Genomic DNA, 16,997 nt, shown 5'->3' with positions numbered 1-16,997 from the left:
ACAAGCAAAGTTAGTGGTTTGAGAAACGATGGAGCGCCATTGAAACCAATGTTCGTTTTTTGGTCAATTTCAACGAGTTTATCAGTAGCCATCTCTGATGGCGTCCATATGTGGCTCTTTCACCCAGTTATGGAGTCACGTTTGGTTCGGTGTGGGTGTGGGGGGAGGAGGGAACTAGCAGAGAGAGCGTAAAAGGAGTATTATGGTATTCATTTTAGCATGCATGGTAATCTGAAACCCCTCCCTTACACCCCCACCACCCCAAAAGACAGACACACACACACACACACACACAGAGAAACACCTCTTTCTTGCATATTGCCATGACAACTGCCAGCACAGGAAGAATATTATGGTCTGTGTTTTCTTTTGGCTGAGACATTATTACTGGATATTTGGTGCTTTGTAGTGTGGAGGAGGGGTGCGCCTGAGTGGGTTGTCATGACAACCATCTCTATATTTCTTTGATATGTAATTATGCTATATGCTGCCTAGTACTCCCCATCCCCCCCAAGAAATTACATTTGTTTCTATATATGTACATGTGTTCTGCATACATATGTGGCGCATTGTCATAGACTTGATATGTGCGTCAAAAGCCATCATTTAACTTTCTCTTCTTTACTGCATACAAAGAAATCAAGTGGATGATAATGGGGCGAAGATGGTGAAAGGTTGGCTATGGTGATGATATGAGGAGGACAAACCATAAAATGTCCCAATGTCCCATCTATAACTTTTGAAGGCCTCAATCAAATGGTGCCAGTTTCATTTTAAGCCCTTATATAGCAGCATTATCAATGTGAGATTTGAACTTGAGATGTAGATTGTCTTTGAATGTGGCCTTGAAACTAAAAATCCAAAATATTTACACTTTAAAAACAAAAGGTTCCAAAATGGTGCTTTTGCAGTGATTCCAACTCATTTTTGGTTCCAAAACTAGATTTACAATTGAAAATAAAAGTTCCAAAATTTTTCATTTTTGCAGTGATTTAGAATTTTTGGTTCTAAAACCAGTTTTACACTTTTAAAAATAAAGGTTTTAAAATTTAGGTTTTTTTTGTTTGTTTTTGGTTTTAAAACCAGATTAAAACTTTTAAAAAATAAAGGTTCCAAAGTTTTTTTGCAGTGATTCCATAGAATTTTTGGTTCCAAAAACAGATTTACATTTTAAAAAAAATAATGGTTCTAAAATGTTTTTATTTGCAGTGATTCTATAGAATTTTTGGTTCCAAAACCAGATTCACACTTTAAAAAAAAGGGTTCCAAAATGTTTTTTAAAACCTTTTTAAAATAATGGTTTTAAAATGTTATTTATTTTATTTTATGCAGTGATTTCATTTTTATTTTATTTTTTTTAAATAGATTTACACCTTTAAAAATAAAGGTTCCAAAATGTTTTTTTTTCTGCAGTGATGCCCTAAAATGTTTGGTTCCAATTTATTTATTTATTTTTGACAGTCATTTCATTGAATTTTTGGTTCCAAAAGCAGATTTTTTTTACTTTAAAAAAAAGTAACCAAAAGGTTTTTTTTGCAGTGATTCCATAGAATATTGGGTTCCGAAACCAGATTTACACTTTTGAAATTAAAGGTTTCCAAAATAGGGTTTTTGCAGTGATGCCATAGAATGTTTGTTTCTGAAACCAGATTTACAGTTAAAAAAAAAAGATGATTCCAATTTTTTTTTTTTTTTTTTGCAGTGATTCCATAGAATTTTGGGTTCCAAAACCAGATTTACACTTTTGAAATTAAAGGTTCCAAAATAGGGTTTTTGCAGTGATGCCATATAATTTTTGGTTCTAAAACCAGATTTACATTTTTAAGAATAAAGGTTCCAAAATGTTTTTTTTTTTTTTTTTGCAGTGAATCCATAGAATATTGGGTTTAAAACCAGATTTACACTTTTGATAATAAAGGTTCCAAAATAGTTTTTTGCAGTGATGCCATAGAATTTTTGGTTCTAATATATACTTTTTTTGACAGTCATTTCATTGAATTTTTGGTTCCAAAAGCAGATTTTAACTTTTAAAAATTAAGGTACCCAATGGGGCTTTTGCAGTGATGCCATAGAATGTTTGGTTCTAAAACCAGATTTACAGTTTTAAAAATAAAGGTTCCAAAATGTTTTTGTTTTTTTGCAGTGATTCCATAGAATTTTTTGGCTCAAAACCAGAATTACCCTTTTAAAAAATAAAGGTTCCAGAATGTTGTTTTTCTTTGCAGTGATTCCATGGAATTTTGGGTTCCAAAACCAGATTTATACTTTTGAAATTAAAGGTTTCAAAATTTGGGTTTTTGCAGTGATGCCATATAATTTTTGGTTCCTATATATATATATATATATATATATATATATATATATATATATATATATATATATTGTTTGACAGTCATTTCATTGAATTTTTGGTTCCAAAAGCAGATTTTAACTTTTAAAAACAAAGATACCCAAATGGGGTTTTTGCAGTGATGCCATAGAATGTTTGGTTCTAAAACCAGATTTACAGTTTTAAAAATAAAGGTTCCAAAATGTTTTTTGCAGTGATTCCATAGAATTTTGGGTTCAAAACCAGATTTATACTTTTAAAAATAAAGTTTCCAAAATAGTTTTTTTTTTTTTTTTGCAGTGGTTCCATAGAAATTTTTGATTCCAAAACCATATTCACACTTTCAGAAATAAAGGTTCCAAAATGGGGCTTTTGCAGTGATTCCACAGAATTTCAGGTTCCAAAAACAGATTTACTCTTTCAAAAATAAAGGTTCCAAAATGGGTTTTTTGCAGTGATTCCAAAGTTTTGGTTCCAAAATCAGATTTACACTTTTCGCAAATAAAGGTTGCAGTAATTCCATGGAATTTTTGGTTCCCTAAAGAAAGAGCTCTTACAAGAAACATTTTTTCCTTAAAGTCAAAAACATTTAAAAAAGTCTAAAAACCTTTTTTAAGTAGAAAGTTTCAATGGATGTTAAAGATTTTTCACTGAATCATCAATGCCAGTGAAGAACCTTCATTTTTAAGTGTATTATTTGCCATCTGTGCTCATTTTTGGACCCCAAACCAAAGTTGGTTGCATGTGGGCAAAATAGTTGCATGCTAAAATGCCACTGGGCTGAAGTGAACTAACTTGAAGTTTGGATTACATATGGCGTTTTATACGCTCACAAATGTCTACTGTAAATACAGAACTGTAATAAGGAAGCAGGCTGGCAAGGAGTTGCTAATCGACTTTTTCCCCCTCTCTCTCTCTTCCGGCTCAGTTCCCGTTCATTCTTTTTTCGGAGTTATGGTTATTGTGGGATGTCAGTGACTATGTTTATTATTATGGGATGTCCGCTGGGGTGGGAGGGGTGGCTGTCTCCATGGCAACTGTTGCTAAGGGCATGGTGGAATGGGGAAGAGAGGGTCTGTTGGTTGTTGGGGGGGTTATTATGGTCTGTATGTTGCAAGGTAACTATGCGGTGGGGGGAAGGGTGAATGTCTGTATGTATGTGTATGTGTGAATATGGGGAGGGAGATTATTATGGGATGTCTGGCCCCTGATCTCTTTGTGTCTATGCAAAGGGTGTAAGTGGCAGAAGAAGAAACTGCGACGTTGTGTGCATCATACAGCTGAGAAACAAATCACCTGGATACACTTTCACTCCTTATTCTTTAGAAACAGGGAACATTTTAAGTGTTGATGAAAAGGAGCATACAACGTGGGGACATCTTAGATTGAATTAGCTGTTTGTTTGGAAAAAGGGAACAGGGTCAAGTTGTGTGAGTACACTTTCTGACATTGTGTTACATTAATTATGCTTATGCTTTTGTTAAATCATACCATGTATGACATCTTTTAATGCATGTAAAATTAAAGAAATCTTAAAAGTTCTGAAGACTTTGCAGGTTAGCATCCCTAGCCTGCTTAGCTAATGCCTCACTCACATCATGCCCCATTTGCCTATTAAATGTCCATAACTTGTTTCAACCGCGCATTTTAAAAAGTTTAAACACGCTTTTTTTTTTTTAATTGCATTAAACCAAATGCTAATCATCCAACATTGTTAAATATATTTGCACGCTTTTCGTATTTTTTTTCTTGGCATGGAGTGACCACTATGATCAGCATGCTACCGTGACTATTAACTTCCGTTTGTATTGTTCTTTTATTTTCTGCCTCCCCCGGCTTCAGGAAGGCACCAGAGGAGGCGAAAATCGACGTACAAGTGTTCACAATCCTCTCTAGCTGGTGTAATCAACAATATGTCCGGCAGTGAGGACGATAGAGACGATTTTGAACATCGGTCTATGATGCAAGGTAAAATATTTACGTTTACTCTGCGCTCGGATTAGTCGGTGTTGATATTGTTTACTGCATATGTGGATGAAATCTAGCAACACGAAGTGTTTAAACACATTATTCATGAGGTGTTTTATGTTCTTAGTTGGAGTTTATTAGTGTGAAACTTGATTTATTCGACGAAGCGGTTGCTAACGTTAGTCGGCTAACGAAACAACCAGCCCGTCTGATTCTGGGTAACGTTATTTCCTTTCTTATGAAACGTAGTAAACTAGAAATTATCGTTTTAAAGAGAAATCCACTTTGTATGTTTGGACACATTTGCATTTCATCGACTCTTTAGCGGATTTTCCAGTGAGTGCTTTGTTTTGCCGGTTTTTCTACGCGGCTAACCGTCGACTTACCTGCTATTTTCTACCGTCACACTCAAATAATACGTCTTCATATTAGTTAAACATGGCACAAAACGTCAATTCAAGCACATTTAGATGCTCATTGACCAATAGTGATGATTTTATACTAGCATTAGCTGTATTACGTTGTTGTTGTGCCGGCATCGCTGCTTAGCGGCCTACCGGTAACGTTAACAGTCGCGTGTGAGTTTGACGCGTGAGGATTTTCTGTGTCCTCGCGCTCTGGCTGTTCGCGCGCTGTCGGCCTGTGGCGTCCAAGCCCCAAAAATTGCGTTTTTGCTTGTGAAATAACTACAAACGTCGATTTTTAAGTTTGATATTTTGATTTTGCACTTCAGCATGTGCAGGAATCGGATGTGACGCCAGTTTTTTCAGGGAAATGGTTAAAGGGGGGCTTTGCCCGGGCATTCACTGTGCTGAATGGAGCAAAATACTCGGTGTATTTTTGTATTTCTGCCTTGCTAATTATGTAAAACACAATGTGAGATTAATTTTAACCACTTTAGGAAGTAAACTATGATTTAATATGTGTTGTGTGTTTATAGTGTTAGCATATTTAGTGTGGTTAGTCAAAAAGAGGCTTCTTTGTTAATATACTGTGGTACCTGGAGAAAAGCCAGTATATTGTTTTTCATAATGAAACCTGAGGCAAGTCCATTAAGATCTTATCCAGGTTACTGTTGTCCATGAGAACTTGGTCAAGGACTGACAGAATGATAATAACAACTGGGCAGTGTGACTTCCCTAAACAGAGACGCAACTGAATGAAGTGACACAAAATGTCTTCAGGTTTATTCTCCGCAATCCTGTTAGCAAAAATAACTAATATTGAATCTGATTGTAATGCTCGGGTCACTTATATCAGTGTTTTTTTGGTCATTTAATACTTCCTGTATTGCAAGTGAGTAATCCACATCACTTTTCAACATGTAGTGTCCTGGATCATTTTTTTCAACCAGCCCAGATCAAGTCACTGAAATAGATTTGGAGATGACTAATGTATTTCTCTCCTATTATTAGATTAAATGTAAATGTCGACAAATGGCATTGATGATTGACTGGATTAATCTGGGAAGCTCTTTGTCTAATTGCATGGTTCACATGCTCATGAGTTTTATTTTATGTTTTATTTATTCACTATACTTCTAAAATAGTCATTTCCAGTCCTGAAAATAGAACATAGAAATAATAGAATCTTTTATAGTAAACACTAAGAATATACACAATAAATCTTCAACTAATGACTATGACCCTGAACTACAGAACAAGTCTTAAGTAGCACGTGTATATTTGTAGCAATAGCCAAAAATACAATTATCGATTCTTCTTTTGTGCCAAAAATCATTAGGATATGTTCTGTGAAGATATTTTGTAAATATATCAAAACTTAATTTTTAACTTGTAATATGCATTGCTAAGAACTTCATTTGGACAACTTTTAAAGGCGATTTTCTCAATATTTAGATTTTTTTTTTTTTGCACCCTTAGATTCCAGATTTTCAAATGGTTGTATCTCGGCCAAATTGTGTCCCATATTGTCCTCAATAAAAATAAATAAATAAATAAATAAATAAAAAAAACCTTTAAGACTGGTTTTGTGATCCAGGGTCACATATACAACCTAAACATTTCTCTCAGTGTGATGTGTATAAATAATTTTTGCCAAACCTCTTCAACAATACTAATAATATCTAAATAACTGGAAGAGTCAAGAGAAAACATTTAAATGAGTAATCCACCTTATATATTTGGATACCTTTGCATTTTCAATCACCTCCTTGACGTTTTTTTTAGTCAGTTTTTTTATTTTTTTATTTTTTTTACAAGGCTAACCGTCAACTTACTTGCTATTTTCTGCTGTCACACGCAAATAATGTCTTCATATTAGTCAAACATGACACAAAACGTCAATTTAAACACATTTAGGAGCAGACTAAATCTTCAAATAAATATACAACTTAAATATTTCTCTGTCTAAAAATAATTTTTGCTAACACATCTTCAGTAATGCTTATCTAAGTGATTGGAAGAGTCAAGGGGAAAAAATATGAATAAAATTATTTTGATTTGTGTGTTTTCCACAGACGAGGATGACCTGGATGAGGAGTTGTCAGAAAATGATGCCCCAAAGGTGAAAAAGAAGAAGAAAGCCAAAAAAAGTAGCCGCGAGAGCAAAGGCAGCAAGAGGAATCGCTCGCGCAGAGAGGTAATGGCCTTTTCTGTGTGTGTGTGTGTGTGTGTGTGTGTGTGTGTGTGTGTGTGTGTGTGTGTGTGTGTGTGTGTGTGGGGATATTGTTTGTGTGTAATATCCTTGGAGAATGCAGTATTCGCTATCCTTATGTTATGGATTAGAAACCTCCCCCACTGTGTCTTAATGAGAAACAGAGCAATTTAGCTGGTGTCGCAAATAGGATAACATGTTCTAATGATTGGTAATATCAAAAGTACATGATTTCATTCTTTTAGCCATCGAATTAGATCCAACTGCTTTATTAATATCTACAGCTGTTGTGTTTAAAATATTGAGTGCTTTTGTTCAAGCATTTAAATTATAAAATTTGTGCTGCAAAATCTGTTTCTTGACTAACTGGTTGAGTGATCCCCCCCTTTTTTTTTAAGTACTGAACACAATATAAAGTATTCAGGGTTTTAGCTTATAATACAAGGTGAGTCATTTAATGTAAAGATCGCAAACCGGTTTTTGTAATGTCATAAGTGGTTGTTAAAAAGACTTTATATAAATGCGAGCTCTTGCGCAACTTCGATGGGAGCTTTGTTTGCTTGAGAACTGAGACAGTGATTCTGCTGTCATAATGGACTATAATAGTTAATGCTGGAAACCTAAAATGATTACTAGTCTGCCTTTAAGTTTTGCATTAATCATGACTGCTTTGCTGTTGATTTTTAACTATGCAGAAAAAATGTTTTGTTGTGCATGCTGATTTTATGGCTTTATATTAATGTTTCTGTACATTGGATATTTGTATATTTAAAAATGAACTTGTCATGCATCTAAATTATATTAAAAAGCCAAAAAGTGTTAAAAATGGTGAAGCACTACGAGTCTTTTATGCTCACCAAGGCTACATTTATTTGATATATTGCTTTGTATTTTAGTATAATTTAAAATATAATTTATTCATGTGAAAGTTAAATTTATTCCAGTCTTTAGTCTCGCGTGATCCTTCAAAAATCATTCTAATATTCTTATTTGTGGCTTCTTTTCAATAGAAATTTCATAAGAATAGCATTTATGTAAAATAGAAATCTTTTGTAACATTAAAAATGCTTTTACTGTCATGTTTGATGAATTGAATGCTTTAAAAAGTCTTACTAAATTGAATGCTATTGTACATTAATATAAATCTTAACCTAAAATCTTGTTTTGGACAACAGACTTGTGATTTTACCAGCATCCAAAACTGATCAAAAGTATGTCCTATGCATCCTCCAGGATATCGGCATCAGTTCTCCGGAGCCCGTGGAAGGCCCTGATGTGGACGATGGTGAAGAAGACCGTTCAGAAAGTGAGGGTAGTGACTACACACCTGGCAGGAAGAAGAAGAAAAGAGCCAGCACCGCGAAGGACAAGAAAAGAAGCAGCTCTGCTGCCGACAGAAACTCAGCAGCTTCCAAACGGAGGGAACCTGAGGAAGAGGAAGACGAGGATGATGACGATGCTGTGAGTTCAAATGGAATATAAAGTGATGAAGTGGAATGATAAAGTAAATCACAGAGTTTTATAAGATGTGTTTTTCTGAACTGATTTTAAGGAGCCAAAAAGTTCCTCTCAGCTTTTGGATACCTGGGGTATGGAGGACATCGATCATGTCTTCACTGAGGAGGACTATAGGACTCTGACCAACTACAAAGCTTTCAGCCAGTTCGTCAGGTATGTGCATTGCAAACATTACGAGTGTGTGAAAAATCACCTATTGTTTTTGATCGGAAAGTCTCCTTTAATTCAAAATGGACAGTTCTTATTGTTAATGGAATATTGCAGTTTTAGCTGTGCACAACATTAATTCTATTCAAATCCATCTGCCCTTATAATCTTTAAACAAATTAAGACATCTTTTCTGATGACGTCACATGTTGCTGTAGTTGTTTTTCTCCATTAATGTTGCTTGATGAAGATTGTAGTTTTCTGTTTTAACTTCCATTTAGACTCTGATTCTAATGGTTAAATAAAATGTTATTAACAAAGACATGGCCAATTAATTGAAATCATGAAACGTGCACAATTTAACAGCAATTTAATAAAAGTTTACCAAAATCACGTTTTAAAGCCCAATACAGTTAACCCCTCAAATTTATGTGTAGTTTTATACCCCCCATAGAAATACTATGTTGTGTATTTACATTTTTCTGGTAAATATCTATCTATAATTTCATTACATTAAGATATTTATGTCAGTTTCTTCAAGTTAAACCAGGCCTTTAAGTGTCTGTTTGGATACATGACAGTCGTTTTGTTTTCTCACAAGAAAAGCTAAATTGCTCATGAAGTGAGACTCTGAGCAATTCTTGAGATTGTTTGTGTTCATCAACTCCTATATTGAGGCGGCAGAGGCTGAAAACACTGTGGGTGTCACACGCTTCAGTATGTGTGTAGTAAACAAAACGCGCATCTGCACAATTTGCACAGAGACTTGCAAAACGTCCAGGATTAATATAAATAGTCTTTTGAGGCTTATTCTCAGATACTAGTCCATATCACGTTTTAATTTAAGTGAACTGATGTACGTTTGACTTATTCATCCAAAATTTAGCAAATTCCATGACATTCCAAGTTATACAGTAAAGTGCATTTTTTTTGACTGGATTCACTTGGAGACACTTAAAGAGATGCTCAGCTTCAAGTTGTTTCAAACCTGTATGAGTTTCTTTCTTCTGTTGCTTAGTCCCTTTATCAAGTCAGTTTTCGTTGCGCGTTTCAAAACAAAGCGAACACTTCATTCAGGTGATCAGCTCATGATCTGGTGTTTTCAGCGCCTCAGAACGGCTCAGTTCGCACCGAACACGGTGAACTAGTTTATTGTATGTGTGCTGTGAGTTTAGTGTGTGTTTGGAATGCAACGGCCACCAGTCATGCTTTATTTTCATGGCAGATGATTTACAGAATTTCACTAGATTTGTAGTGAGACGCATTTTTGTAAGCCTGTTTTACTGAAGCTTGAGTTTTCTGTCAAAATAAAAGCTTTACCGCTGTTTCCGTCAAAATTAAAGCTTAAAAGTGCAGTATGAATTGCTGACAGCTAGTGGTTTAAATGGGTAACGTCACTGCAGTCCAAATTCAAGTGTAGATCTTAGGAAAGAAGTGTTGTAATTTCCCTACTGCAGTGTAAAGCAAAAATGATATACCTGTGAAATATTTTCATTTTAATTCATTTTACAGTGCAATTGTTTTATGATATATGGCTATTACTGTCATAGGAATAACAATAATATCAAATTGTTATTGTTATATTCTTCTAATTTGTTTGGCTTCCTAAAACATTAGTGTAAATGTAAATGACTTTTTTCTGACTTAAGTTTTCTTAGATAAGAACATTAGTTGGAGTTCTTAATTTAGAACTCTCGAAATGCATTAGGTAGGATAATTTTACTTTTAAAAATGAAAATGAATTTTAAAAATTAGACTTAAATTGTCTTTTTTTTTTTTTTAATATTGCATCGTGGACTTCATATCATGATATTACCGTATCATGAGATTTTGATGTTGTTCTGTCTTTATTGCTGAATAAAGCGCTATATAAATAAAGGTGACTTGACTTGTTTGGAGTGCATGATGTTAATATGTGCAGTTCTGAAATATATTGTTGGCTTTAGACCAACATAGGAATGATTGCAACAAAATCATTGATTTAAATAGATTTCTCCCCCAGATTTTAACCATGATGTCCTCCCTACAATCCCTCAGGCCTCTGATCGCTGCCAAGAACCCCAAAATCGCTGTTTCCAAAATGATGATGGTTCTGGGAGCAAAGTGGAGGGAGTTCAGCACCAACAACCCTCTGCGGGGTTCGGCTGCTGCCACCACAGCCCTGGCAGCCGCTAGTGCCGCTGTATCTGTGGATGCAACAGCAGAAAGTCCACCTGCTGCACCCGCAGCCCAAATCAGTGCCGAGTCCACACCAGCACCTCCTGTACGCAAGGCCAAGACAAAAGAGGGCAAGGGTGAGTGCAGAGTTGTTTCAGGTCTTTTAGTTTGTGTTTTAGTGAGTGACTGCCTGCTAAGCAGCTGTTTTTTCTGGCAGTGGCATTTATTTGATTTGTGCATCTTCATCTGAACAGTATAATTATGGACATTCAGCAGTTGTTTTTTGCTGTGTTGAGGATTCATGGTTTTCACATTATAATGGTTTCTGAGAAGCTGTTATTTAAGAATGAGGCACTATTCGACCCAACAACATACCGCTGTTGCTCATTTCACATACAAAAAAGAAAAGAGAAGCAAACATGGACTGGTAATTGCTTTTATTGCAGAAACCTGGACCTATAAGAAATTAATTTTTATGCTTGCTGTAGCTGCTTTTATTTGCTAAAAAATACGGTAATAATGTGAAATGTTTTTGGAATTTAAAGTGTCTGTTTTCTATTTAAATATAATTTAAAATGCAATTTAGTCCTATGATGCAAAGTTAAATTTTCAGCATCATTACTGTCTTCAGTGTCACATGATCTTTCAGAAATCCAATGAAACAAAATATAGGTGATTAGTGATGAAGTGCTTAGCCATTATTGTTTTGCTTGCTGCATGGGAAAATTATGCTAATTCCTGCGCTTTTTCAGGTCCCAATGCGCGCAAGAAGTCCAAACCTGCTCCCAAACCTCAAGAGAAGAAGGTGAAGACCAAAAAGGTTGCTCCTCTGAAGATCAAACTAGGAGGCTTCAACAGCAAGAGAAAACGCTCATCTGTAAGAATCATTTTCCTGTCCTTTTCTCCAGCTTGCCTTTGCACTCATCCTTATACCTTTTTCCATGAACGATGTTGTTTTGTGTTTTTTTCCTCGCTCTGCTCTAATTTTAGCCATAGCTTCTCGCTAATGACATCCAAGTAATTTTCTGGTCATTTATCAGACTTTCAGTTTTTTTTCCTCTTTGCTTTAGTCTCCTTTTTATTTTAAATGATCTTTTTCAGAGCGAAGAGGACGATGTTGACGTGGATAGTGACTTTGACGATGGCAGTATGAACAGTGTGTCTGTTTCGAATGGATCAAATAGCCGCAGTAGTCGCAGCAGCACTAAAAAGAAGCCCAAAAAGAAGACGAAAAAGGGTGAGGATCTAATGTTCTCTATTAGGCTTTAACAGGTCAAGGAAACCTCCTGTCTCTGTCGAAATCCTTTCAGAGAACAATTTAAGGGACCAAAGACTATCTAGTTTTTGTTGCGTTCATGGGTGAGCTGATTTGGAAGACAGTGTAGCTTGTACATACTCAGACCATCAGGAATATTTTGAAAGCCTCGAGCAAATTGATTACTATCATAGAGCAGAAATCATTTTAATTTTTTCCCCAAATTACATTTTTTCCATTTCAATTTTATTGTATTTTTAAAGGAGCTTTTTCTGAATTGTTCGATTGCCTAAGGATTAATTTAATTGGTAAATTAAACCTCGGTAAGAATAAATCATTTCTAATTAATTGAAATAATGAAATCTTAACAATTTAAGGTTAAAAACTTTTTTTTAGGTCAACATTGTGTGGGGTTTTCCACCAGGTATTTTTTTACTTTTCCCCAATTCTGTGTTTTCAGTTTCAATTTAGTTGTAATGGTTAGTTATATTTTACTAATCAAAACTGTATGTGTAATCAATTGAAATCATGCAGTTTTAAGTAATTATTTATTTATTGTTTTACAAAAATAGGGCCCTCTGTTGCCCCCGAATGGTGACTGTTTTAATTTTTCTGTATTTGTGATTTAATACAAATTTAGAATCAAAAATCAAATTAAGGCATGAAACATTAACAATAATAAAAAAAAAAAACATGTAATCAAATGAAAATTTACAGTTCCATTTTATTTGGCCAACAAGTTGCTTTTATCATTACTTTAAGTACATTATACTCTACAATAGTACTATATTTATTTCAAAAAAATTTTAAGTGACTTTTCACTACCAGTGAAAAGTTTTTGTACGGTAAGGTTAAGGTTTTTTTTTTTTTTTTTTTTTTTTTTTTTTTTAATATAAAGTCTCCTCTGCTCCCCAAGCCTGCATTTACTTAATCCAAAGTACAGCAAAAACTGTAAAATTGTGAAATATTTTATTTAACTATTTAAAAAAACTTTTCTATTTGAATATAAAATGCAATTTATTTGAATTTTCAGCATCATTACTCCAGTCTTCAGTGTCACATGATCCCTCAGAAATCATTCTAATATGTTGATTTACAGTTCAAGAATTTTTTTTATTATTACTATAAATTTTTAAAACAGTCAAGTAATTTTTTTCAGTATTCTTTGAATTGAAAGATCCAAAGATCAGCATTTATCTGAAATACCATTAAAAAAAAATGGCTTGGCATCAGTATAATTAAAAAAAAAAAAAAATTGAGCAGCAAGTCAGAATATTAGAATGATTTCTGAAGGATCATGTGACTGAAGTAATGATATTAAAATATATCTTTGAAACAGGAAATTTTAAATATTTTCAAATAGTAAACAGTTATTTTAAGTAGTAAAAATATTTCAAAATTTTACTGTTTGTGTCGTACTTTGGATCAAATAAATGCAGGCTTGGTGAGCAGAAGAGACTTATTTAAAAAAAAAAAAAAAACATTAAAAATCTTTTGACTGGGAGTTTAATTTTTTTTTTATGAGTAGATTTCACGATTTTGTCTTTATAGGGTTCTTCCATCAGTTGTTGATCTATCCTCTCTTTCTCTGTTAGGCGATGAAGAAGGTGATGGATATGAGACGGATCATCAGGATTACTGTGAGGTCTGTCAGCAGGGAGGAGAGATCATTCTCTGCGACACCTGTCCACGAGCCTATCACATGGTCTGCTTGGACCCTGATATGGAGAAGGCACCGGAGGGCACCTGGAGCTGCCCACACTGTGTGAGTGAACCAACTCTAAAACTGCAGCACATGCCTCCTGTAAAATACTTGGTTTTGTCCAAAGAGCTGAATAATCAAGACCTGATGTGCCACTATACTCAGCATCATCTCTTCCTTTTCCAGGAGAAGATGGGCATCCAGTGGGAGGCTCGTGAGGACGCATCAGAAAACGAGGAGGATAACGAGGCGGGAGGTGAGGCGGAAGAAGACGACCATCACATGGAGTTCTGCAGGGTGTGTAAGGATGGCGGAGAGCTGCTGTGCTGTGACTCCTGCCCCTCGTCGTACCACATCCACTGCCTTAACCCACCCCTGCCCGAGATTCCCAACGGAGAATGGATCTGTCCGCGCTGCACTGTGAGTAAACCGTAGAATTTTTCAGGTTTCTTTGATGAATAGAAAGTTAGAAGACAGCAAGACAGCGTTTATCTGAAATGAAAATCGTTTGTAACATTATAATATGTGACCCTGGACCACAAAACCAGTTATAAGGGTAATTTTTTTTTTTAAACTTGAGATTTATACGCCATCTGAAAGCTGAATAAATAATCCTTCCATTGATGTATGGTTGTTGGAATCTGAGGGTGCAAAAAAATCTAAATATTGAGAAAATTGCCTTTAAAGTTGTCCAAATGAAGTTCTTAGCAATGTATATATATTACGTTTGAATTATAATATATGTGACCCTGGACCACAAAACCAGTCATAAGGTTAAATTTGACAAAACTGAGATTTATACATCACATGAAAGCTCAGTAAATAAGCTTTCTATTGATGTATGGTTTGTTAGGATCGGGCAATATTTGGCTGATATACATCTATTTGAAATCAGAAATCTGAGGGTGCAAAAAAATCTAAAAGACTGAGAAAATCACCTTTAAAGTTGTCCAAATTAGGTTCTTAACAATGCATATTACAAATCAAAAATTACATTTTGATATATTTATAGTAGGAATTTTACAAAAAATCTTCATGGAACATGAACTTTACTTAATTTCCTAATGATTTTTGGCATAAAAGAAAAATCAAAAATTTTGACCCATGCAATTTATTTTTGGCTATTGCTACAAACACACCCCAGCGACTTAAGACTGGTTTTGTGGTCCAGGGTCACATATGTGAATAAAATACATTATATATAATTAATACATATGTGCATAATAAATATAATTACTGTTCGAATTTTTAGAAATGTTTTTAGTACTCAAAAAGCATGTACAAATATCCTACTTTGCAATGCTACTGTAGTGGAAATTTAATGTGTGTATATATCAAAAATATTCAAATGTTAGTAACAAAAATAATGTAATTGGGACTTAAATGTACAAAAAGCTACTTCTGAATTATTTAGATATAAATATAGTTTATAATTAATATAAATATTTGAGATTCAAATGATATGTACAAATAACCTAGCTTTGATTGATTGTTAATTTAAATATGCTTAAATGAGTATTGGTTTTAGTAATGTATGGGTATTATCCTTTTTCAGTCCACTTTTTAATATATATTTAGACCTAATTAGGTATATATTTAATTAACCATTGATTTTTATTTATGATAATGTATACACAAAATATAGTCAAGTCACCTTTTATTTATATAACGCTTTTTACAACACTGATTGTTTCAAAGCAGCTTTACAGTATTAAACCGGAAAATAGTGTGTCGATAATGCAAAAGGACAATAATAAACAATATTCAGGTAAAGTCAGTTTGGTGATCTCATCGTCCAGCTCAGTTCAGTTAAAAAACGACGATATCGCTGGAAAATAAATATTTGACTCTTTCCATGTTGTAAACTTCCCTTTGTGCATCATGAAATAATTACTTCCTAATTTTTCCTTCCAGTGTCCTTCAATGAAAGGTAAGGTTCAGAAGATTCTGACCTGGCGCTGGAGTGAACCTCCTCCTCCGACCCCTGTGCCACGGCCCATTGACCTCCCATCTAATGCCCCTGACCCCAAGCCTCTGGCTGGTCGACCTGAGAGGGAATTCTTCGTTAAATGGCAAAATATGTCCTACTGGCACTGCTCCTGGGTTTCTGAGCTGCAGGTACCAGCACTGCTTCTACTTTTGGTCTTTAAAAAAATTACATTTTAATTCATGCTGAATTCACACTGGCTTGGTCCTAATTTTGGTCTGCACCTTCTCTAGCTGGAGATGCACTGTCAGGTGATGTTCAGAAACTACCAGCGCAAGAACGACATGGACGAACCCCCACCCATAGACTTCGGTGTTGAGGGAGAAGAGGAGAAGAGCGAGAAGAGAAAGAAGAAAGACCCCACTTATGCTAAGATGGAGGAGAAGTACTACCGCTTCGGCATCAAGATGGAGTGGATGATGATTCACCGTATCCTGAACCATAGGTGAGATGAGCTCAGGAACTTTAGATTGAATCGCTTTGGATCAATTTCATGGCTTTGCTCACGTCGTACCTGTTGTGGGTTATTCTTTTCAGTGTGGATAAGAAGAATAACTGTCACTACCTCATCAAGTGGAGGGATTTAACGTATGATCAGGCCACCTGGGAGGCAGAGGATATGGATGTACCAGAGTTTGACACCTATAAACTGCAGTACTGGAACCACAGGTATACATGTGCACAGACTCTATTGTTAAAGACAACATGAAACAGCATTTGTAAAGCATTTCACTTCCAAGTAACATAATACTGTTTAATATACATTTTAAATTCAACTTTTAACCAATACGTGATAGTGTTTGTTAGTATTATTTATTTTATTAATTATCTATTACATTTTTTAAAATGTTTGACTTGGGTTTTATTTTTATATTTTAAGTTTTCATTTTAGTTTTATTTGCTTTCATTTTTTATTTGTTTTTATATATTTTTTTATTTATATACTATTAGTTTATAGTAATACTTTGAATTTATATTTTTGTATATTTTTCAGTTTTTTTATATTTTATTGTCATTTATATTCAGATATTTGCATTGAATTAAAAAAAATATATTTTCAGTTTTCATTTTAGTTTTAGTAATTTTTATATATTACTGTTTAGGTTTGATTTATTTTTATTTTTGTTTTTATTTATATGCTGATAGTTGATATCAATATTAAAAGGGGCTTTTATTTTTATATTTGTAGTTTATTTCCATTTCCTTAATTTTTTTTGTGCTTATGTTTTTTTTTTTTTTTGTAGTATAATAGTTTATATCAATATTTTGAAGTGGCTTTTATATTTTTAGTTTTTCCAGTTCCTTAATTTTTTTGTGC

General features: G+C 34.3%; 1 protein-coding gene across 1 annotated transcript in view; it reads left to right on the top strand.

Moving 5' to 3' along the window:
* The first annotated feature begins 3,475 nt into the window (after positions 1-3,475).
* LOC141289396 (chromodomain-helicase-DNA-binding protein 4-like) overlaps positions 3,476-16,997 on the top strand; it is a 35,774-nt gene continuing 22,252 nt past the window's right edge. The window contains exons 1-13 of the mRNA XM_073821497.1: positions 3,476-3,759; positions 4,172-4,297; positions 6,777-6,898; positions 8,147-8,374; positions 8,466-8,584; positions 10,616-10,872; positions 11,488-11,612; positions 11,837-11,972; positions 13,586-13,755; positions 13,879-14,112; positions 15,607-15,810; positions 15,913-16,124; positions 16,217-16,348. Of these exons, the coding sequence (XP_073677598.1) occupies positions 4,243-4,297; positions 6,777-6,898; positions 8,147-8,374; positions 8,466-8,584; positions 10,616-10,872; positions 11,488-11,612; positions 11,837-11,972; positions 13,586-13,755; positions 13,879-14,112; positions 15,607-15,810; positions 15,913-16,124; positions 16,217-16,348 (1,994 nt within the window). The 5' untranslated portion in view covers positions 3,476-3,759; positions 4,172-4,242. The remainder of the gene's footprint in view (positions 3,760-4,171; positions 4,298-6,776; positions 6,899-8,146; positions 8,375-8,465; positions 8,585-10,615; positions 10,873-11,487; positions 11,613-11,836; positions 11,973-13,585; positions 13,756-13,878; positions 14,113-15,606; positions 15,811-15,912; positions 16,125-16,216; positions 16,349-16,997) is intronic.

This window comes from Garra rufa, chromosome 17 (assembly GCF_049309525.1).
Source record: "Garra rufa chromosome 17, GarRuf1.0, whole genome shotgun sequence".
Classification (NCBI taxonomy): Eukaryota; Metazoa; Chordata; class Actinopteri; order Cypriniformes; family Cyprinidae; genus Garra; species Garra rufa.
This window is presented reverse-complemented; position numbering and strand designations above follow the sequence as displayed.